Raw genomic sequence first — 22,828 nt, 5'->3', positions numbered from 1 at the left:
ATTAGAGCTGCTGCTTTGAAAATGTGAGGAATATGAGATTTATCTGATGTGATATACTATTCAAAATACACATAATATTAATCTCAATGCTTTGATTTAACAATATTATCACTCATAGGGATTTACAAACTACTACAAGTTTTAACGTCTATTATTACAGTAGGCTACTACTGTCTTTACAGAGCTGCTGTCACTGTGTATACAGGCTGAGAGAGCAGCCTGCATGAAAGACAGGCTGGAGTGTAGCACCGCAGAGGAAAGGTATAGCTTCTGGTTACAAACTTTCGACCAATCAGGACGCCGCGTTGCTTTCTCGCAGCCGGAGCAACAGAAGTTCAACCTGGACCTTCTTTCACGAAGAAAAACTATCTGCTCCGAATTAACTTAGTGACAATGTTCGTCCACTTCCGCTGACAAATGTTATAGCCAACTAACTGTCATTGAAGGAAACGTTTCCCAGTAATGACAATGTTGGGTATGTATGTGCCAGACAGATTTTCTCTGAAATCTTCAAGGGTCCAGGATGGAATCGGTCTGTACACGGCGAGGCGAGTGAAAAAGGTTTGTAGTTTCTCACCGGGCAACTTTGTAACCGAATTTGTAACGCGGGAAGCGTTGTATTATACTTTTTAAAGAACTCCTGCGCAACTTAGATAGTTTTTCTGTTCGCCTTGTTCCTTTACAGTCGCTGTCAAGACTCCCTGTCTAAACCCAAGGCTGCTCTGACGTGAAGTGCCACGTAGCTACAGGCTCTCCAGTTGTTTCTCGTTCACTTCATTACATTACAATGTTTTCCTGTCCGTAAAGAAGGGGCGCGCGACTGTTTGGTGAACCGACAAGACTACTAAGAATATTACATTCACTCTTTACTTTAGCTTTTTATGCTAAAGTAAAGAGAAATTTGCATGCTGCTGTCAGATATATAGAGGGGCGTGTTAAGTTGGGAAGTGTTCCAGAGGTTTTCCAATGGCTTAACGTATATCAGTATCAGTAGGGATGTATTCAAATGCACGAGCACGCTGTAATTGGAAGTCGGCGGTAGCGTTGTGAAGCATGATGGGGATGAAACATGAATGCAACACGATGAGCACAGTGTGACCACGCCCCCTGTCGTTTTGGCACTTCTGGAAGATCAGAAAGAATGGAAAAGTGCTGAGGGATGCATTACCATGTTACACACTAGCTATGCAGGTTTATCCACGGGGCAAAAAAAAAAATCAAAATCAATCATGGGTTGGACAGACAAGGGTGCACGTTGTTTCATTGTAATTTTTTTTTTCTTTTTTTCCGATGGCATCATGTTTGACCAATGTCTCTCTCTGTGTTTGTTGTATAGGGAGAAAAGTTTGGCCCTTTCGCTGGTGAGAAAAGGCTGCCTAGCGAGCTGGAAGAGAGCTCGGACACCAGGCTTATGTGGGAGGTGAATGCACAGTACATTATCATATTATACATATACACACCACCATTCTACACATTTCAGATATTCACCTATCAGAGCGTTCAAATAGGGTTAAAAGCAAGACTTTTGTCCGTTTGGCAGAAGTCACTCAAAGGTGACTTTCATTGTTTAGTAGTTAATAGGTGCGTGCTGCATAATTACAAATAGGCACACACCTGTAAAAGCTGTATTTAATATGCCATTTATGTGGTCATTAACAGAGTGCTCTAAATAATCCCAGTGCCGCTCGTATTGCATTTAAGCACAAAACACGTCTTTTATCACAAGACAGCTTTTCGAGGAAAAACACAGCCGTTTGCAGCTCTGTTTAAATGCGCTCCCAGTTTCTGTGTGATAAAGAGAACATTTAATTACACTGCATATCAGTTAACTATACAGGCTGATTTAAGCCCACTCTCGTCTCATGCTGTGGGAAAAGGCATTGATGGTAAACCACTGAAGTAAATGCTGTGATGTAGTTATCTGTAGTGGCCCACATTGAGACGTAAACGCCTGTGCGCACGATTGTGTCTTTGTATGTGTTTGGCAGACACACTTTGATGCACGGAAGACAAACCATTCAAACCAATAAGTCCTTCTCACAACTCACGCAGTTTACGTGTTTTTTCTTCTTCTTCTTCTTCTTCTTCTTCTTCTTCTTCTTCTTCTTCTTCTTCTTCTTCTTCTTCTTCTTCTTCTTCTTCTTCTTCTTCTTCTTCTTCTTCTTCTTCTTCTTCTTCTTCTTCTTCTTCTTCTTCTTCCAGGTCCGTGGCAGTAAAGGAGATGTGCTGTATATTCTGGATGCTAGTAACCCGCGCCATGCCAACTGGCTGCGCTTTGTCCACCAGGCGCCCTCACAAGAGCAGAAGAACTTGGCAGCCATACAGGTATTAGTTCTCCTCAGTGGACAATGAATCCGTCAAGACTTCCCCAAAAATACAAGACCTAGAAAGACAATGCCAAATGTTACAGGCAATACACATCTGTCAGCAGCACGGCTTAATGATTTTTTTTCCCTAAAAAAGAAAAAAATGTGGGTGTGATGTTACGTCCGAGAGATATTTGGTGATTCACACAAGTAGATTTGTGGATTTGGATTTTAGTAACTTAAAAAAAGGAGCAGCACTCTTAACATGTTCATCAAAAACAGATGGATCTAAAAGAGAGAGAGAGAGAGAGAGAGAGAGAGAGAGAGAGATGCATTTTTCTTTGGTTTTCTGTTCTATACAGTACATATGTCTGGGATTTGTTTTATTTCCAAAAAGAATAAAAGAACATTTGTTAAAGTTATTACATTGGCATGTCCTCACCAACAGTAGCTAGGCCTAAACACACACACACACACACACACACACACACACACACACACACACACACACACACACACACACACACACACACACACACACACACACACACTGGTGATCTTGACCATAGCACACTGGATCTGGGAAATGTCAACGTAAAAAAGACAAAAAAAAAGCTTGTTCTCTCACAATGGAAACCAAGACGAGATGAACATTTCAGGTCAGGCCAAGTTCCTGCCATCAACACAGCAATGCCCCAAAATGATTGGTCGTCCAGAGGTCATCCATGTGCCTTACAGCTCTGTGTTCCATCAACAGTGACATTTATTGTGCTAGCTTTCCCCTTCTTAATCATTACTTATGTATATTCAGAATCCCACAGTTACAACATAATGGCCATTTGATTGTATTAGCATGACCCTTCAGGACAAGAAAGGTAATGAAAACATCCTTAAGTGTTTTTCGTTGTCGTCTTTTGACCTGTGGCCTCGATCAGGCTTTAGCAGACTGTTGTCTGGGTGTAATAAGTTCAACCGCCAGCCAGTCTCCAGTCCATAGCTACTCATTGTCCATGTTAAGATTTTAGAAGGATTGCTTTTCCCATTACTCTTCTCAAATATGTCAGGTACAGTTGTTCCGGTGCTCAAGTGTGTTTTATACTTAATGCGTGATTAGTACATTTGAATTATGTTTTTGTCTGTGAGGATGGAGAGAACATATTTTACCTGGCTGTGGACGACATAGAGACGGACACGGAGCTGCTGATAGGCTACCTGGACAGTGATATGGAGGAGGACGAGGAGGAGGAAGAGGAGGACATGAAGCATGAGGAAGAAAACAGTAAAGATGCCAAGCATCTGGTTGAAATGGGTACAGTGGAATTAAGCTGCCTTATTTGTAATTAATGAGCATGGATTGTTAAAGCTATAGTGTGTAACTTTTTCAAGCGCCCATGAATTGTTTCTATTGTTTTTGATTCATTCTACTGCTAAGAAAAAAACCTGGCTGACAGCAGAATGTATAAAATCCATGTGCGATTACCAAAGGTTGGGGGCAACAGAAGATACGCACTATAGCTTTAATGTATCCCATACATCTCAAAGAGACTCACACAGAAATGAACACATATTTGCCCCTCACATCTCTGCTAAAATAAATGTGTGTGTGTGTGTGTGTGTATGTGTGTGTGTGTGTGTGTGTGTGTGTGTGTGTGTGCGTGCGTGTGTGTGTGTTTGTGCGTGTGTGCTTGCGCTAACATCCCTACAGAACTAGTCATAAAGAAGGAGGACCACCCCTGCTTGCTGTGTGAGAGCAATTTTCCCAGCGAGGAGATCCTGGCCGCCCACCTCCAGAGTCTGCACCAGAGGCCCAGCACGGAGGAGAAGGAGTTCAAATGCAGGAACTGTGGCAAGAAGTTCCCCATCAAACAGGCTCTGCAGCGCCAGTGGGTTTTCTGCTCCATCACTTAACTGCTCGTAGAGTCCTTGTATTTAACGTTCAACAATGAAATGAAAGCAGGTCAAATTCAGTTTTTTAAGGTTATTCATTGCTATGCTTCTGATACAAAAGAAGGCATTCAGTTATTCTGAATTAGGATGAAGCTGGTTCCACAAGAACCTAAGTCAACGAAGTATGCATTGTTTAAAAAATTATACGCATATTTGCTTTCTTACTAATGAGGAGATTGATACCAATCTCATGTCTGTTTGTTCTACGCGAAGCCGAGACACAGCCAGTTAGCTTAGCTTAGTACAACAACTGGAAAAGAGGGGAAAAGCTAGCCATGCTCAGTCCAAACGTAACAAAATCCACCCAGCAGCAGCCCCTCTAAAGCTCACTGATTAATCCATTTTATCTCGTTTGTTTAATCCTTCCCGGACTCTCAGGAAATATGTGTCTTGGCACACAAAAAACTCTCGTGAACTCTTGTTTTTACACTACGACTTTTGTACGGATGAAACAAATGCGATGTAACGTGAATTTAGTGAGCTTGTCTGGCCAGCTGTTTTCACGATTCCAGCCTTCGTTTGCTAAGCTAAGCTAAGCGTCTGCAGGCGGCTCCGGAGTTATATTTAATTTCAAGCTGTAAAATCTGCTCTGGGCAATTATCAGTCCATTCATTGACGTGTTTCACTTCCTATTTTTATGCCTCATTTGTTTTTTTCATTTTGTATCCCCTCCCCAGTGTTTTGCATTGTTCAGAGTCACCGGATCCCTCGGGCGAAAATAAAGCCCACCAGTGCACGCTCTGTCGCAACACATTCAGCTCTGAATCCAGGTAACACAGATCCCTCGCCCCTACAGGGAATTTTATAAATACGAGTACAGGAGTGCAAGTCTACGATTGGGAACCGTGCCATTTATCATTCCTTTCCTCCTCTTTTTTCTCTCTCTTTTTTTCCCTATCCTGTGCGTGCAGTTTTGAACAGCATAAGGAAGCCTGCAAAGGAGACGCCAGGTTCATCTGTAAGGCGGAGAGCTGCGGCAAAAGATTCAAGAGCAAGGACGCGCTGAAGAAGCATAAAGGAAACGTGCACACAGGTGGGTCGGTCTCTGTCTCTCCCTTCTCTGTGTCTTCCTCTCTCCCTGTTACACATAACACATCTTCACACGCACAGCTCTTTTTCGTTAGCCTCATAGCATAATTGCCTAAATCATATTTACTCTACTCTACTTTTACTCTACATCTACTCTATTCTACATCTACTCTACTCATCTACTTTTCGTTAGCCTAATAGCATAATTGCCTAAGTCATATTTGAAGGGTTATAGAGTATGGTAAATTAGATGTAGAGTAGAGTAGATGTAGAGTAAAAGTAGAGTAGAGTAAATATGATTTAGGCAATTATGCTATGAGGCTAACGATATGTATTTATTTATTTATTCAAATCGTCATGTAATGTAAGTTAATTGTCCATTAGCGGCCTCAGCACCCAGAGGAACTGTGATAACAGTACTTGACCTCGATTGGTTCAAATCTCTGCGATGTTGAGACACATCTCTAATTACTTGCGCTACATAATTTGCTGACCTGTGTGTGCTGTGCTGGGGCGGCTCACTCCTTTGGATAATTGCACTTTCCACAGCTATTTATGATGGGATGTAGGGCAGCCTTACACCACATGAATCAACTATCAACTCCGAGATTAAGACATTCATCTCAGAGGCTGATGGAGAGTGAGTGAGTGAGTTTCTGCGTGTGTGTGTGTGTGTGTGTGTGTGTGTGTGTGTGTGTGTGTGTGTGTGTGTGTGTGTGTGTGTGTGGGCGAGGGGGGAAGTGGATCAGACTGGTCAGATGGGACTCAGATAGGGGGAAAGTGGGGAGGGTCCCTGAACTGGTTGGATAATTTCATTGGACCTTTGACGAGAAGAATTCAGTGTCCAGTGTCCAGTAAAACTTTTTCTTTTTCCTTTTTTCTGTTACTGTGTAAAAGATGGTTTTGAAATGATTGCCGTGATTATTTACCCACTTTTGTTATCAAGCCCTGCAATAAGTCAAGGTTTCATCCAGCATTTTCTTTCTATCCGCCTCACACAGGGAGCGCACGTCGGAAACTCACGTGCAACATATGCAACCGGAAGTGCTCGTCCTCTCTGAATCTCCAGGAACACAGAAAGGTGAGGCCTGTACAACATGGACCGTCGCTCAGATTATCTCACCCTGGTACTTTGCATTGGAATCAGGGGGGGGGGGGGATTTACGAAGCTTAAGCACTTTTGCATGATCCGTTTTTACAGTGATGTCTCTTTTTTTTCCCTCGCCGTTTCCTGCTGTACAGTGGAATCCATCTCCCCCCCTCCCACCCCACACGTTCCTATAAGTCAGTCCAAACCAACGTCTTAATCTCGCATTTCGTCTCTCTGCTTTCCCTGAGCTTTTCTGAGTTCACTTTGTGCGGTTATTTCCAACTCCGCCACGGTGTGATTATGATCAAGTAGTTACAAATGTATTCTGGGTGTCAAAGAGCAGAGGCGGGCGGGCTGGCACTTTCTTTTTTTCACAAGCTCGTCCTCCCGCAGATCTTGTGAAATGTTAGAGGTTCTGTTGGCAGATAATAAGGTGTCAACATTGGCCTCAGGATTCTCTCTCTCTCTCTCTCTCTCTCTCTCTCTCTCTCTCTTACTGATGGATTCCAGGTTTGAGCCGAGTCATTTGAATACTATTCTGAAATATTTTCCTACAAATAGATATTGATTTGCTTTAGACTCAAACTGAGAAAAAACCAAAAAGACTTGCGACTAGATTTGGACTCTAAAACCAATTACTCGTGACATCACTCAGCCTTTGGGCCTTTTGGTAAGTGCACATAAGTGTGCAAAAACATGATAAAAACTATCAAAACAGACATTGGGAAGGATTTTTACCTGCTCCGCCATTGTAGGTGCATACAAATTCACCCAGCTGTCGCTCTGCACGTGCACTGGCAGTGAGACGGGTGCCGGTTTGTAGCGTTCTCTTTTCTGATTGGTTATTAGTAGTGGGATACCCAAAAAGTTTATTTGCCGATTACATGCAGAGCGCGTGACTGAGAGATTGGCTTTATGAAACGTGCACACTATTTAAGTGATCACTGTACGAATAACGAGCGATTTAACACTTATATTAACATAAATAAATCGCTTACTTCACCTTTTAAGATGCAATTTCAATGCAAACAATGCAATGTATGTAATTGCACGTAATAGTTAGCCAGAATACATGAGAAGAGAGAAATCCAAATGCTGCCAGAAATCTGAAGCAGCTTTTGGACTTTCAGTTGAACAATCTGTGCTTGTTTGTATAGATTTGGGGGAGTGAGTTCAATATGGGAGCTCCTGCCTGTCAGTTGATATGAAAGCATATGTAATAAACCGGCACATGTAACTCCAAATCAAAGCTATTATCAGGATTAAGAAAAACAAAAGAAATATGTTTTAAATGAGCGTTTTATTTTCATTACGGATTAATCACGTCAATGAAAGCTGTTCGCGCCCTTGATAACGCTGGGCGCTGAATTAATATGCACGTTGCCTCAAACTAATTGTCTCATTGGTGAATGTTCATTTTGTTTATGAGGGACATTCATTAACCAACATTCTTCATCTTCAGCTGGTAATTGGTAAATTTTCATTTTCTCTCGTCGACATCCATCATCCAGACATAATCAACATCTTATTCATCATGGAGCCACCTCCACACTGTCAAACATTTAAAAGTCACCTGAAAGTTTGGACATAGTTCTGCTGTGCGTCATTTAACCCACTTCACCCTGTTTTATGAGTCAGTATTTTCCAGATTCAGATCTCCAGGGCATTTTAAAATAGGCATAACTAATATTCCTAAGTGGCCTCTTTGTGTGTGTGTGTGTGTGTGTGTGTGTGTGTGTGTGTGTGTGTGTGTGCGTGCGTGCGCGCGTGTGTGTGAGTGTGTGTGTGCGTTTGTGAAGGTTATGCTTTTATGGTAGCAGAAATGATTTCCAATCATGCACTATTGTATGAGCTATTGTCTGTTACAAAAGAGAGAAGTGAAAGGCAGACAATGTTTCTATAAATTTGGGTCAGCATTACATTAGATTTTGACAAATGTAATAACACATTTAATAAAGATGTTCAGAACGTGTTATTGTAAGTATGCCCAGATTTCTGGCCAAACAATATGTGGAGTATCCCTACAGCATCAGTCAAAGACATCGGGGCATTAAGTATTATTCTTGCAGTGTGGAGCAATCAAACTTTTTTCCATAGTGACACGTTAGCTTCAAAGCAGCTTAAAACGGCCATTATCATCATTTAGCTGAACAAGCTTATGCATTAGCGTCTGTGACAAGAGGAGCTGACTGCATTAGCATATGCTATTGTAGCCGTACGCCGGGGAACTATTGAATGTGCAATTATCGTAGCTATCCTCTGAAGCATAGAAAAGGGATTGAAACTTTTCATCACTTTAATTGCTTTTCTGGACCGTGGACATCAGTCTATTAACGGTGGACAAGATTTGGTTTCTGTTGACCATCACAGACTCCGGATCCTTCAACTTTTCCGTTTTCTCTTTGCCCTGCTCTTAAAGATTATCAGCCAGACTTAAATGCTCTTTCTTATTTTACTTTTGTCTTGTAGGTCCATGAGATATTCGACTGCCACGCGTGTGACAAGAAGTTTATTTCTACCAATCAGCTGAAACGCCATATGATCACACACTCAGGTAAGGAACTGGTGCATGAAATACATCACTCCTTTAAATGTGGATTCTGGAGAACGCTCGTTGTCAAAATCATTTTTTGTCTAAGTCAGTGAATATCTCCTCACGATCTGCTACCTCTTTGTACGGTGTGTCCAGTGTTAATACAAAGCCTAGGCTCTGTAAACGGACATGCTGTTAGCGACTGTTGGCCCCCTTTTGTTTACATACCCTTTCGTTCACGTACCAGTTTACAGAGCCTAGGCTGTGTATTAACACTGGATTCTTTTTTCCAGCAAACACAGGAACAGACAGGTAGCGATGCATGAGCAGATATTTTCTGACAAAAAAGTCAATTTGACAACAAGCGTTCTCCACAATTGGCTGACTCAACCTTTAAAGGTTCAGTAAGTGGAATGTTCAGTTTAGCTAACTTCCTGTCAGTGACTGCAGTTAGCAGTCCCCTCCCTCGTCCCATGGACATATAAAGAAATGGTGCCCATTCATTCCTATGAAAGCTGCTCATTGGCGCAGAGAAGCAACAAGGAAGCATTAATGCGGAAATTCATGCGGCCCGGAAGCATGACGTAGCATGGACGTAGCGGCATTATGGACCTATCAAGAAAGAGGGCGGCAAGCGTAGCGGACTGGTAGCGGATGTAGAATCATTCTCGTTCTGTAGCATCTAGCCTGGCGAAAACAAACTGAAAGCCGTTAAAAGCCGTTGGGCTAATAAAACGCTTGAGGGGGCGTTTTGAAATGAGAAAACTTCCATTTTAATAGTATATGGTCTAAAGATAAGTATGAGCCTATGATTGATATCCAGAATTATTTTGCAGAGACACAATCTTGTTCGCCGCTTGAACTGTGTGGACGGGGAAATCTGCCTACGGGCCGCATGAAAATAAGCTCCACCCCCAACCATGCAATACTAATGGATTGGCCACATGTCCATGCTGGCTGCTCGGAGAAGGCACAGTCCTGGGGGCCTGAGTCCCCTCCCTCGTCCCCACGTCACCACATTAATGCACTGCGGTCTTCAAGCAGCGAGTTATTTAGCATCATCTTAGATCCATAAGTGTGATAAAACATGATAAAAACCATCAAAACAGACATTGGGAAGGATTTTTACCTGCTCCGCCATTGTAGGCGCTTAAACATTCACCCCTCTGTCGCTCTCTGCGTGTGCATAGGCAGTGAGACGGGTGCCGGTTTGTAGCGTTCTCTCTTCTGATTGGTTATTAGTAGTGGGATCCCCGAAAAGTTTATTTGCCGATTACATGCAGAGCGAGTGAATGAGAGATCGGCTTTATGAAACGCGCACACTTTATAAGTGATCACTGTATGAATAAAGAGCGATTTAACACTTATATTAATAGAAATAAATCGCTTACTTCACCTTTAACACCACACTTGTGCGTCAATGTCTCGGTGGATTAGAGAAGCGACCGTACACCTGTGAGATCTGCAGCCGCTCCTTCAAGCGCCTGGACCAGGTGACGGCTCATAAGATCATCCACAGCGAGGACAAGCCGTACAAGTGTAAGCTGTGTGGGAAAGAGTTCGCTCACCGCAACGTCTACAAGAATCACAAGAAGGTAAGTTGTGTATTTATTTTGACTGTCGTTTACTTTTTCTCAAGAGTGGTAATTCTTTTAGTCGTTATATTCGTGGCGTAGATGGAGAGGTATTTTTTTTAAATTGTTTAAAAAAAAATGTTTTATCCCATACAAAATCCATATATTCCATCAAGACAAACATAAACAACAGAACAAATACAAATGACAAACCTCTCCACAAATCAGGTCTAACCATCAATCAACAACCAACATAAAAAAGAAATAGAAAATAAGGAAAATAAAAAAATACAAATAAATAGATAAAACGTAACTATAATATAATACGCAAGGACAAACCATACAAGCGTAAGCTGTGTGGGGGGAAAGAGTTCGCTCACAGCAACTTCTACAAGAAGTTGAGTTTACTGTTGATGTCACATTCGTTTTTTTCACACGAGTGGGTCATTCTTGTGGTAATTCTATATGTAGTGTAGCTAGAGGTATTAATTGGAAAAGTCACTTCAAAGCTTGAGTTATTAGCGAGGCTCTAATCAATCAGGGTCTTGTTGGTAGGGTCTGTTATCTGTGGGGTCTTGTGGCCCCTGCTGCACCCCTGAGGTTCCCCTGTGTTTACTTTGGGGATTGGGGGTGTCACTCAGATAGATAGGTCGGGCATTAAGAGAGAGAGAGAGAGAGAGAGAGAGAGAGAGAGAGAGAGAGAGAGAGAGAGAGAGAGGAGGGGTGGGAGGCAGAAAAAAAACAGAAGCACTTTGAACCTAAAGCCCCTCAAGCTGATTGTCTTCCTCAAACCAAAACAAACCAAATTAGACGGCGAGCCTTCTTTCGTGATCTTCTCAATTTAAGAAGCTACATCAACATCTGCCCTTTCTGCTCTCTCTCTCTCTTTCTCTCTCTCTCTTTTGTGTCCACTACAGTGCCAACCTGTGAAGCACTCTTAAGACAACTGATGTTTAGTTTTATGTGTCACCTGGACAAGTCAGAGAATAACTTTATTGAAGCCCTAGTCAGCCCTCTGAATACACGTCTAGGTTAAGACGGCATTTGTTGCAATAGCCTGTATATCCTATAAGCCTATATGTAATTTATGAATTTCTTTGTATTTTTGGTATCTCCTTTTTATACTGTATGATGTTATATGGACCTGTGTCTGCAATAACAGCTTTATTCTCTGTCTCTCTCTCTCTGTCTCTGTCTCTCTCTCTCTCTCTGTCTCTCTCTCTCTCTCTCTCTCTCTCTCTCTCTCTCTCTCTCTCTCTCTCTCTCTCTCTCTGCAGACCCATTCTGAGGAAAGACCCTTCCAGTGTGAGGAGTGCAAAGCGCTGTTCCGTACGCCATTCTCCCTACAGCGTCACTTACTCATCCACAACAGTAAGTATGAGTAGCCCTAGCGTGTGTTCTATGTGACCCCATCAACAACCACATGTTAAGAAAGCTAATGTTATATGTTCTTCTCCTTGTGTCCTACTGGATATCGATTTTTATCAAAGTTCAGATTTCAAGTGAGACATTCAGAAACAAATCCAGTTATTATGATATTTAGTACATACAATACAGTCAGTGCAATAAGTAAATTAGCCCTGTGAAATAGGGTATGTTTTTTAAGGATAATAACATTGGAATGATATGATTCCTGTAGTAAAATTTTAAACATCTTAAAAAATGTCCTATAGGACACAAAGGTTTTCAGTTCAGGCCAGCCTGACATGTTCTTTAAGTGACTCCAATGCATTCAGGCCTCCAAGCTCATCTTTTTCACCAGTGGATATACTTTAAAATCAAAATCAAATCAGTTTTATTTGTATAGCCCAATATTACAAATAGACATTTGCCTTAGTGGGCTTTACATTCCATACAGTATGACACCCTGCCCTTAGACCCTTAGCTCGGCTGAGAAAAAACTCCCAGTAAAAAAACCTTTATCAGGATTTAAAAAATTGAGAAACCTCAGGGAGAGTTGACAGAGAAAGGGATCCCTTTCCCAGAACGGACATACTGCAATAAAATATATTACCATGTATCAAACATCCCACCAAGGCATCATATTAAACCCAGTGCAGTTCCCTGGGTGCTGTAGTGCAGCACACCTCCCCAGACAGCTGAGCAGCAGCCCAGCCTTGGCAAGCAGGATGCAGCGCTGCTCCTCTCAATTGAGCCAGATAACAAAGAGATTGTAAAGCTCAAGGCATTTCCTGCCGCTGTCTCAGGAGGCAGGCTATAAAACACCAGCACTGGGGATAATGTATCAACTTCTAGACAGTATGTGGGGCGGGGAGGATCCAGTGTGTGGTTTCACTGTAGGTGAGAGAATAGCCATGATGCTAGTGAATCAAATGCATCTGTCTCTTGTGAGTTTGTCTTACGGTGAGAAAAAATACGGATCAAAATATCCATTTTCTTTCAACTCTCTTAACATGTCACAAGTTTGCATGTTTCATCTAGTTGAATGCTGCCTATTCATGAGTCGGTGCCGGAGATTTGATCATTAGCAATATCGATGCACACAAATTTCTACTGTATGTATAGGTCTGGCTATGCTTCCAAGTTCCATCCCCCCTCCCCCCACGTCTGAAGTCCTGCTGTCATAAATCAGCTGACAACAATGTCAACACAAAGCAACAACAGTGACAGTAGTTTGAGTTAGGGGACCCCAAACAATTAGCTAGAAGATAGGAATACAGCTGCTTACACACAGTAGAGCAGGTGAAGTTACACTAGTGTTACAGGTGTTACAATGGAGGATGATCCTGAGCGCTTTAGACCTAGACGTACACAGGCGACCCTCAGGCAGCTGTCAGAGGGAGACAACAGCTGCTGAATCATAAAATATGAGGGAAAAAAATGGAAAATAAAAACTCACACCTGCCAATGAATCAAGCCAAGTGGGATTATGAGGTTTCTGTTTATTTTAGCTAATTTCTGTGACATACTACATATCATTCAGTTTTAAGATCATTCCCAAGCCAAAAACCTTTATGTTTCCCCACTGTGGAGAAGGAAGGATAAATATACAGTATGTACATGACATGTGCAGGTCAGCTCTGGACCACACGTTTATTTAAATACAAGAAATCTGGTGAATGGTGACAAGTTCTCTGAAATCCCCCGGTGTGTGTTACTTAACAAACAAATCTGTTAGTGTGTGTGAAACATGCACCGTGCATTTATGTAGGGTCAAAGGTCAGCTGAGCACTGTATGTGTAGGTGTTTTAAGACCTTGGGGAATCATCCTGTGTGTATGTAAGTCAGTGTATTAATTACTATGTGTGCGCCTGTCTGTGTTTGGTGCACGCTTGGTTTAACACCAAACCCAAAGCCCCTGTTCCAAGTAATAATGAAATCTTGGTGCCAGGGTGTCCTTGACATTAATAATCATCAGGTCAATGTTTGTATTTGATTAAAAACACACAACGGGCGCCTCCGCCTTCGCTGCACTGGCGTTCCATGTTATTAAACTGAACATCATCGGCCTTGGTAAGAGGAGAATGAGCACAGGCTTGTAACCATTTGCCCCCGCCCAAACACACACACACACACACACACACACACACACACACACACACACACACACACACACACACACACACACACACACACACAAATACACACTCTCTCGAAAGCTACTCTGTGGAAATTGAATAATCTCCATATAATGGAAACAACTACTCTTCAACAATAGCGGCTGTTGTATGGAGGCAGGGAGCAGAGGCGTGAAGAAAAACACTGTGTGAACAGCTGAGATTGTGGCCCAGCAAATCGTCTGTCTGTCTGTCTGTCTGTCTGTCTGTCTGTCTCTCTGTCTCTCTGTCTGTCTGGCGTTTAAGTGCTTTTCAGTGGAATGATTAATAAAATATGGCGTAGTTTATTTTTTTACATTCAAAATGAAACATATGGCAGAACAGTTTGTTTTTTTACTGTTTCCCGTGGGGATGTCACCATAAAGGAGGACTTCTGTTGAGAAAAGGGAGAGAAAACCAGACCTTTTTCTAAAGACCATTGTTTGGGTTTGTCTGGTGGTCCAATGAAATACCTCTCTTTGTATTTTTATTCTGTCCAGCACAATCGCCACCCCCGGTTGAAATTGGTTCCCCCTCTCTCGCTGTGCGTGATGATTGTGTGTTTAGGGAGCACGACAATAGAATGGCTGGAAATGGCTCTAACAAAATGCCCCCCTCTCTCTCTCTCTCTCTCTCTCTCTGCTATACAGGTGAGCGGACATTCAAGTGTGACCAATGCGACGCCACCTTCAAGCGGAAGGACACGCTCAACGTCCACATCCAGGTGGTGCACGACGGCCACAAGAAGTACAAGTGCGACCTGTGTGAGAAGGCCTTTGTCACGCCGTCCGTCCTCAAGAGCCACAAGAAGGTGAACATGAAAAGAGAACAATCTCAATCATAGAAAACGGTGATTGCATGTCGTCTCCCCAGGTGTCTGTCACTTTGTCCCCCCTCCCCACCACCCCCCACCCCCAAATTGAGTTCAAACTCCATTTTATTGTTGTATTCATCTGAAATGCACACAGTTCAAACATAACAGTTAGAGAAAAAAACACAAAACCATCTGGACGGACTGAAATTATCTGGAAAGCGGGCAGCACTTAACTGCTGATAGTTACTAAGAGCATACTTCTCCTGCGGTCTGAGATAAAGAAATAAAACCCACCACCGACTTCACCCAAAATGTTTCCATCCGACCGCACGTCCCGTCTCATGAAAAGTGACGCAGCTACACCGTGCTAATATCTCTGACTGTCAAAAAGCTGGCGGAGACATCCATCTTTGGACCGTGGCTGCCCATGAAGGCTTGTGAATCAATTCCTATGTTGATTAGGAATGGCAGTTAGTCCATTAGCTCCGCGGGGGTTTTCAAAGGCCCCCAAACTGATCTGGCTGCAGATTATGAGCCCCCCCTTAAATCTTGACAACGTCCGTTGTGGTTATGGATCAAGATTGAAACCAAACAGCGTTCTTGGCACATGGCAAAAGAAAACGTCTCGGAGGTTTGTCTTTTAGAACAGTAGGGTTTGAAGACGGGGGCATGTTGAACTGTCTGGCTGCTGCTCACGGGGACTGCTGGTTGGCTAGAGATCTGGTCCCTGATCAAAGCCAGGTCACAGAGGAGACGACAACTTTTCTGGTTGTGTTTACATCGCACAGAGTAACCTTGCTTCTGGCCATGCTATTGTTGAGGTCTTCATTTATTGTAACACCTTGATGTTTTGTCTGAGCACACTTATAGGCCCCATAATACATGGCAAATATTATTCACAGCCATTTTTTTTTGTAAACTTAGATTGTAAATCTAGTTCAGGTTTTTCATGATTACAGCATACAGTATCTTTACCTCCGTGTTTTACAGCTTCCGAGCAGGCAGGCTACTAACACTTGTTTTCAGTGTTGATAAGACCCTTTCTTTCTTCTATCCATCAATGATCTTAATTAATTAAGTCTTTAAGTTTGAAAAATACGTTTATAAACGTACCTCACCAACAGTTCAAAACAAATGGAATGAAATGAACAATGATAGATGAGAAAGAATGGCAGCTCATTTGATTACATTTTAAAAATTACTGAAACGATTGCCTCGAATAATTAATAATACAAATTCAGGAGTGTATCCAGTCTTAAATAGGAAGAACTAGCTTACATCTTGTGTGGAAAATGCCATTATCTTAAGAGAACCACAGATTAATACATGAACTGAAAGTGAAATACTCACCTACAACTAAAGTGTGATATGAATTCATAATTGTATTTCTCCGTATCTGTGCATTTCTTTTGTTGTTTCCCTTAGTCACATGTGCTGTTGCATCAGCAGCTTCTTGTGTAAATGAACGGTAGGGCTGTCCGTCTCTGGCAGAACAGGCCTTTGTCATGCATGTCCCTCTCTTGTTACAGTCAATGCTTCCTCCTCGGTGAGCCTGGATTTGCGCTGTATGGGAGGGCGTGTGTGTCAGCATGTATGTGCGTGTTATTGTACTGTATATACTGTATTGCGCATTGTAGAAGATAGTAGTCTCACCCCTTTTAGGTGTTGTGCTGAATGGATTCCCTCCTGAATGGAAATGACAGGGTTGGTCTTTTGAGTATAGTGACAGACATACTGATCATTGTATATAAAATAGTTGAATAATTACAGACAATTCCATATAAATTCCACACGATTGGAGCGCGACGTTTCCACTTAAAATGGCTATCATTCCCCGTGGCTGTGTGCCTGTGAAGGTGGAATACCACCGATGTTTTCTCTGTTGTACAAACAACCAACTAAATAATGCAACACACCACTCCATCTGGGACACACGTGTTTTTCGTGCGTGTGGATCTGTTTGTGCGTGACTGTATGTGAGTGAGTGAGTGAGTGTGTATTCATGTGTTTGTTAGTGTGCAAGTTTTTGTGTCTGAGAGCATGAGTGTGTGAGCGTGTGTGTGTGTGTGTGTGTGTGTGTGCGCGGATGGAGCCTTTGTAAGGGAACACCCGAGGTGTCAGAGGGACACAGTGGGGTGATGGAGGAAAGGATGGGGGCCCAGAGAGAGGAGGTGTTCCTGTATTGTTGTACCACTGTTGAAACTGTCGCTCCGAGTTTGAGCTTTTCATACTCACGATTATTCTCAGGGAATTTTACGCGAGGAGGCCAGGAGGAGGAATTCAGAGTGTACTTTTCAACAAGGAGAGGAGTGGAGGGGAATGTGTGTGGGGAAGAAGGTAGAGGAGGTAGTACACTCTTTCCACATGCTTCTTGCTTCCCCGTTTTTGCATGTGCAGACCTTATGAGCCCACAGTGTGGACGGCTGGGAGGTGAAGGGAGGTGGAGGGAGATGAATGCATACGTGCACCCTGGCCTTTGGTTCCCCTGGGCTTTGGACCCTGCCCTAAAACCGCATTGGTTTGTGTTCTTTGATCCTACCTCCAGGGCAGCTCGCTGTGGATCCACTGTCATGTCAACATGTGCATCTCCATTCACTACAGTCCACCTCTAGTCAGTGGCCCATTATAGGAGAAAAATGAAGTGTTGTTTATTCTTACCCAACTAGATGATGCAGTTACAAAATGCTTCAAAGGGGATATTTATATGTGGAGTCAGCCATTCTCTGGAGAAGGCTTGTTGTCAAAATCACTTTTTGTCAAAATCAGTGACAATCTCCTTAAGATCCACTATCTGTCTGTACCGTGTGTGCATTGTGCAATGAAAATAAATCTGGTGCTAATACACAGCATAGCTCGGTAAACTGGTATGTAAACAAAGGGGCAACCCATAGCTAGCAACATGCCAGTTTACAGAGCCTAGGCTGTGTATTAACACCAGATTTCTTTTTCAGCTCGGACACTGGACCATCAGGTATAGCAGATTTGCCACTGATCACTGATATTGCCATAAGGGATTTTGACAACAAGCATTATCCAGAATCGCTGACTAGCCCTTTAAAGTGGAATGGTTGTTCTGATGTGTATCTGATAAGTCTTATCGCAGTGGATCAGCGTTGACTTTGTACTGTAGTAAGGATGTGAGGTTATGAATGTAACAAATGTCTTTCTTAACGCTAACCACATGCCTGTGTTATGGTTTCTACCCTGCAGACACACACGGGGGAGAAGGAGAAGATCTGCCCCTACTGCGGACAAAAGTTTGCCAGCAACGGCACGCTACGGGTCCACATCCGCAGCCACACAGGTCAGTGGCCCCTGTGCACTTCAGCGCTTTGTGAAATCCACCTTCCATCAGCTGCCATTAACATCACCTGCGAGGGGTTGAAAGATGTGGGGTATCAACGTAACACACACACGTCCACGCTGTCAAAAAGGAAAACTTCAGCTCCGTTCTAACTGGCATTCCAGCTTTAATCATACTGAACTTCTTTTTTTATGGCCTTTTAAAGAGAAATATTTTATTTGTCCTTTAATTAAATAATCATCTGGGCATCAGTTGGGACACCTGGCGCAGAACGGTTCCTCTGTGGTCTTTCTTAGTGCAACATCAGAGACCCCCTTCCCCCTAAATACCCATTCTGATTTTCAAACTTAAGATGAATAGCTACTTTTGTTTCACTTCATTCATTCAGCCTGACATTGTGCACATCGGCACCTTTTACATGCACATACAGTATATACATTCAATTGAAATCATTTAAAAAGATAACTTTCGCTGTCAGAGAACCTCTATACATGCGCTGTTGTACAAGGGTTACTATACAGTACATGCAGCACGTCCACAATCTGAATATTTTGAACCCTTAACTTATTTATTTTTTAACAGTATTGTAGTAGATGTTGCTTGGTTTCTATGTAAGAAGATTCCAATTTTTAATTCCACCTGCAAGGCTCTTGATTGGTCGCGTGCTCCTCCAATCAGAAGGAGCTGTCAGTGGACGCCACATCAGATCATTTGTATTGGGGAACACACTCAGAGATGTCTTCAGAGCTGATTAAAGCAGCTCCTTCTTTACACAGTGCACGCGGCTTAATTCACCACCGTCCACCACATAACGAACCAAGCACATTTTGTGATTGGAAAGTTCCAATGTTGACGGCACACTGTTTGCTCCGGTCTCTGCCACTGCCACTGAGACAGAGCCCTGGATGTTCATTAAACTGCCTTAAACTGGGAAAGCCACACATTCCTGTGCGTTCCCCTACCAACAGACTGGTGCAGGGAGCTGGCACAGCCACACACACACTTCTTGGCCTCTAATTTCCTTTACTTTCTTTTTCTGTCTCTTTTTCTCTCTCTCTCTCTCTGCTCGCTCCTGGCCCTCTCCCTCTTATCCTCACTCCTCCTGAACTTCGTCTCTATGTTTTTCCGGGAATTGAATACGTTGCTTTACACTACTGTCTGTCTAGCTAGCTATAAAACCTACCGATCCTCTTCATGTGTCTTTATCTTCCCGTACGGTAAGTGAAACCAAATGCCAAGGTGGATCCATGACATCATTACAAGCCAACATAGACCCCGCCCCAATGAGCCATCAAGTACCTTATACCATCAGAATACCTCAGTCAGCTTCATTCACTCTTCCACCTTTTTGCCGCAGCTTTCGAGAGAGTGTATGTGTGTGTGTGTGTGTGTGTGTGTGTGTGTGTGTGTGTGTGTGTGTGTGTGTGTGTGTGTGTGTCTGTGTGTGTGTCTGTGTGTGAGTAGCGGCAGGACGATGGTTCCTTCGACAAGCCTATACCATGCTTTGTCAACAGCGTCCTTTGTATGCGTGTGTTTTCGTACATGTGTATGTGTGAGAGACTGGCCAACAGAAAGAGAGAATGTATACCAGTGTGGTCCGCGGCCCAGTCTGATTGTATTTATATAGAATAAACAAAAGAGAGGAATGCTGGGGGAGGGGTGGGAGCCAGGGGGACACCTCAAAGAAAGAAAGGAGTAAAGAGAGAAAAGACCACTCCAAGAAAGCATCCAGCCGGATGACCCTTGACCCTGACTGGCTGTAAATCTGTCCCCTTAATCTATAGAATGGGTTGTGTTGTGTTTTTGTGCGAAGGGGGGGGGGGGGGGGGGGATCCACTTTTGTCAAAAGTGTGTGAGTCATTCCCTGAGCCACTATCCTTACAAGACTCATGTTGTTCTCAAACAGCTCATGTAACCCATCTGTGGACAAGTAGATCGTGTGATAAACGTGTAAATCATAAAACAGCCGTGTTAATGTTAGGAAAACTTTACAGAGCACTAGTTTGTCTGTCAGTAACCCTGTTTAAGAAGGCCACCGGCCGAGGCATGGAGCCTATAAATCCAGCGCTCTCTCTGGATGGCAGACAGGAAAGCTTGATCTTGTTTGTCTTCCTGCTTCACAGGAACCAGTCAGCATTGATTATTTACCTGCTACACACAGAGGACTTTGTAGGGGCTCCCCCCCCCCTATCATTTTACCCATCAAACAACTGGGGAGCATTAGGGGAGAAAATGGGTAGAGTGAGAAGAGGATTAAAGGGACATTTTCTAAAAACATCACACTGAGAGTGTTAAGAAGCTGGCAACTCATGTACTGTATGTTTGCCTTGGATTTTCTCTTCAATTTAATTTGGTTAGAAGAACTTCGTGTTGAGCTCAAACAAATTAGCATTAGCGCCGCAGAAGGGGAGAGCGGCCTATGAGATCACAGACAAGCCACAGAACGTGAGCTGTCAAAAAGTTGGATGAGGATGTCGAAGACGTTGTGGCCCTCGGTAGTCATGATGGATGTGTCTGTCATTTTCTAAATGATTCTTTTTTTGGCCCCGTTCTCGGTTACAAATGTGTCCTTCTCCGCATCACGGGCTGGGTGAGAGTAGATTTTCCCAGCGCGTGTGCCACGATGAGCTAAATAAGCGTAGAGGGGTCGTGAAAAGTATCTGTGCCAAGGGAAATGTTGACAGAACCCAGTGCCTCTGTGACACGCTGACATCATGGGACATGTCATGTATGGGCACGGCCACCACAGCTCATGTCCATGGGCTGCTTTACAACAACGTTGGTGTGGCAATTTTTACCCGTAAAAATGCTGATTTGGTGTTTATGTTGTATTATGAATCAGGCTTCAATATTATGACTTTTTCCACATGCTCAGCCAGTGTGTTTGCACATGTTGAAGTGTGTACTACTATGAAATGTTCTAATGAAAGCTTTATGTTATGCTAACCAGTAGAAACACTGCAATGTGCCGTATTCAACCGGGACACATGAATGGGTTAAAACTAAAGCAACACATAGACCAGGCCAATATTCCCTTGAACCGTCTCAGAAATTGAAGTGCCACTTTAGAAATGTAGTTTTGGATTTCAAAAAAGATGGTAACCTTCATAGTAAAAAGGCAGAGATATCTCTTTGACTTTCAGGCTGTGTTCAGGTCAGGACTGGACTGGCTCAAAATTCGCTGACAAGGATGCTGTGTTTGCCACGCCATTGAAGCCATAAAAGATCAAATAATCATAATTATAAGTACCGAAAAAAAACTTTCCAGAGTTGTTAAGTCCCGTCTGAGTATGACAAACCACTGTGCAGCAATTTGGGCGTCTAGCTCACAGACTCATGTTCTTGGTAAATTGCCTGTCTTAAATGTTTTAAACACGCACTATAGCTGCGTCTAGTGCACCACTGGCACTGGACAGGGCACACTGATTGTCTCGCTCGTGGTGTCATTTGTTACAGTAATTGCACACTGCCATATTTCGATGTTTTTAAGGAGCTACACGGTTCAGCTTTTAAAGTGATCTGACGACAGAACAACTGCCCCTCAAATGGACATCTGGTAGAATTTTGGAATCACTGAACCTATTTAGGTACAGATGACTTTGTTTGTCTTCACTACGGTCATGGTTACAATCTTGTGAAGTAATAAAAAATCACCAAGTACTGAACTGTCCCTGCGATGAATAGTGCCTCTGTCTCTGTTGTAACTCTTTCTGGGTGCATGCCCTTGAGTGCCGTGCAGACAGACACTTCATTTGGAATGAGGTTTGTCTTTTAAGGCGTGTGTCAGGAGTTAGAATCTACCGCATGTAGGGGGAGAGGGGAGTCTGTCTTGATACAGGTTGCCTTCACATGGACAAGTTTAGGACAATCGTTTAAGGAAGTGGCTCGAACGGAGAGGTCAAGTGTAAAAGTTGTCGGGCGTTCCTGTGGCTCATCAAAGGCATCTCTTATCATCGCCCAACACGCCCGCTATCACATTACCCTCTGTCGGCATGTGACGCAGGGGGCAGAGGGGAGGACAGCGCAAGGGCCACTGTACTGCCTGAACCGGAGGGAGCCGGGGAATTAATTCTCTGACGGACAGCGCTAATGTCTTTCAGGCCGCAGCCCCGAAGCTACAAAGCGTTCTCCATAACACCATCGCCATGCGGCAGGCAAAGGCGACAGAGCCGACCATCTGCTAACCAGACACCCGGCTGTACGCACACACACACACACACACACACACACACACACACACACACACACACACCTACACACACACACACACACACACACACACACACACACACACACACCTACACACACACACACACACACACACACACACACACACACATACACACACACACACACGAGGGGTGCCAAACGGATCGATTAGCAGACAAGGAGTGTGAGGGCCACAGCAGGGGCCGGGGGAGACACCCTGGGTCAAAGAGATGGTGTACTGTTTCACAGCACATGCTAAATCAGTTACCATCTCCACACACACGTAAAGCCGCGGCTCAGTGCTGCAGCCACCCCTCATAATCCCCAAACAATCTGGCTCAATCTGGAGAGTAAGTGGAGGGGTTTCTAGTTACAGTAACTTTCAGCAACACAGACACGGAGCCTCTCGCACGAATAACAAGAGCAAATGTTGCAAGAATGTTACTCCTTAGGTTCCTAAGTAGC

General features: G+C 43.4%; 1 protein-coding gene across 1 annotated transcript in view; it reads left to right on the top strand.

Moving 5' to 3' along the window:
• The first annotated feature begins 435 nt into the window (after positions 1–435).
• The window catches only part of prdm5 (PR domain containing 5), a 33,684-nt gene continuing 11,291 nt past the window's right edge, over positions 436–22,828 (top strand). The window contains exons 1-13 of the mRNA XM_080032408.1: positions 436–561; positions 1,337–1,420; positions 2,203–2,325; positions 3,450–3,615; positions 4,012–4,189; positions 4,931–5,023; positions 5,165–5,286; positions 6,284–6,363; positions 8,842–8,926; positions 10,343–10,500; positions 11,757–11,850; positions 14,687–14,847; positions 18,061–18,154. Coding sequence (XP_079888534.1) covers positions 463–561; positions 1,337–1,420; positions 2,203–2,325; positions 3,450–3,615; positions 4,012–4,189; positions 4,931–5,023; positions 5,165–5,286; positions 6,284–6,363; positions 8,842–8,926; positions 10,343–10,500; positions 11,757–11,850; positions 14,687–14,847; positions 18,061–18,154 — 1,537 coding nt within the window. The 5' untranslated portion in view covers positions 436–462. The remainder of the gene's footprint in view (positions 562–1,336; positions 1,421–2,202; positions 2,326–3,449; positions 3,616–4,011; positions 4,190–4,930; positions 5,024–5,164; positions 5,287–6,283; positions 6,364–8,841; positions 8,927–10,342; positions 10,501–11,756; positions 11,851–14,686; positions 14,848–18,060; positions 18,155–22,828) is intronic.

This window comes from Ammodytes marinus (genome assembly GCF_949987685.1).
Source record: "Ammodytes marinus genome assembly, chromosome: 8".
Taxonomy (NCBI): Eukaryota; Metazoa; Chordata; class Actinopteri; order Uranoscopiformes; family Ammodytidae; genus Ammodytes; species Ammodytes marinus.
The sequence above is the reverse complement of the archived record's forward strand: the minus strand, read 5'-3'. Positions and strand labels throughout refer to the sequence as shown.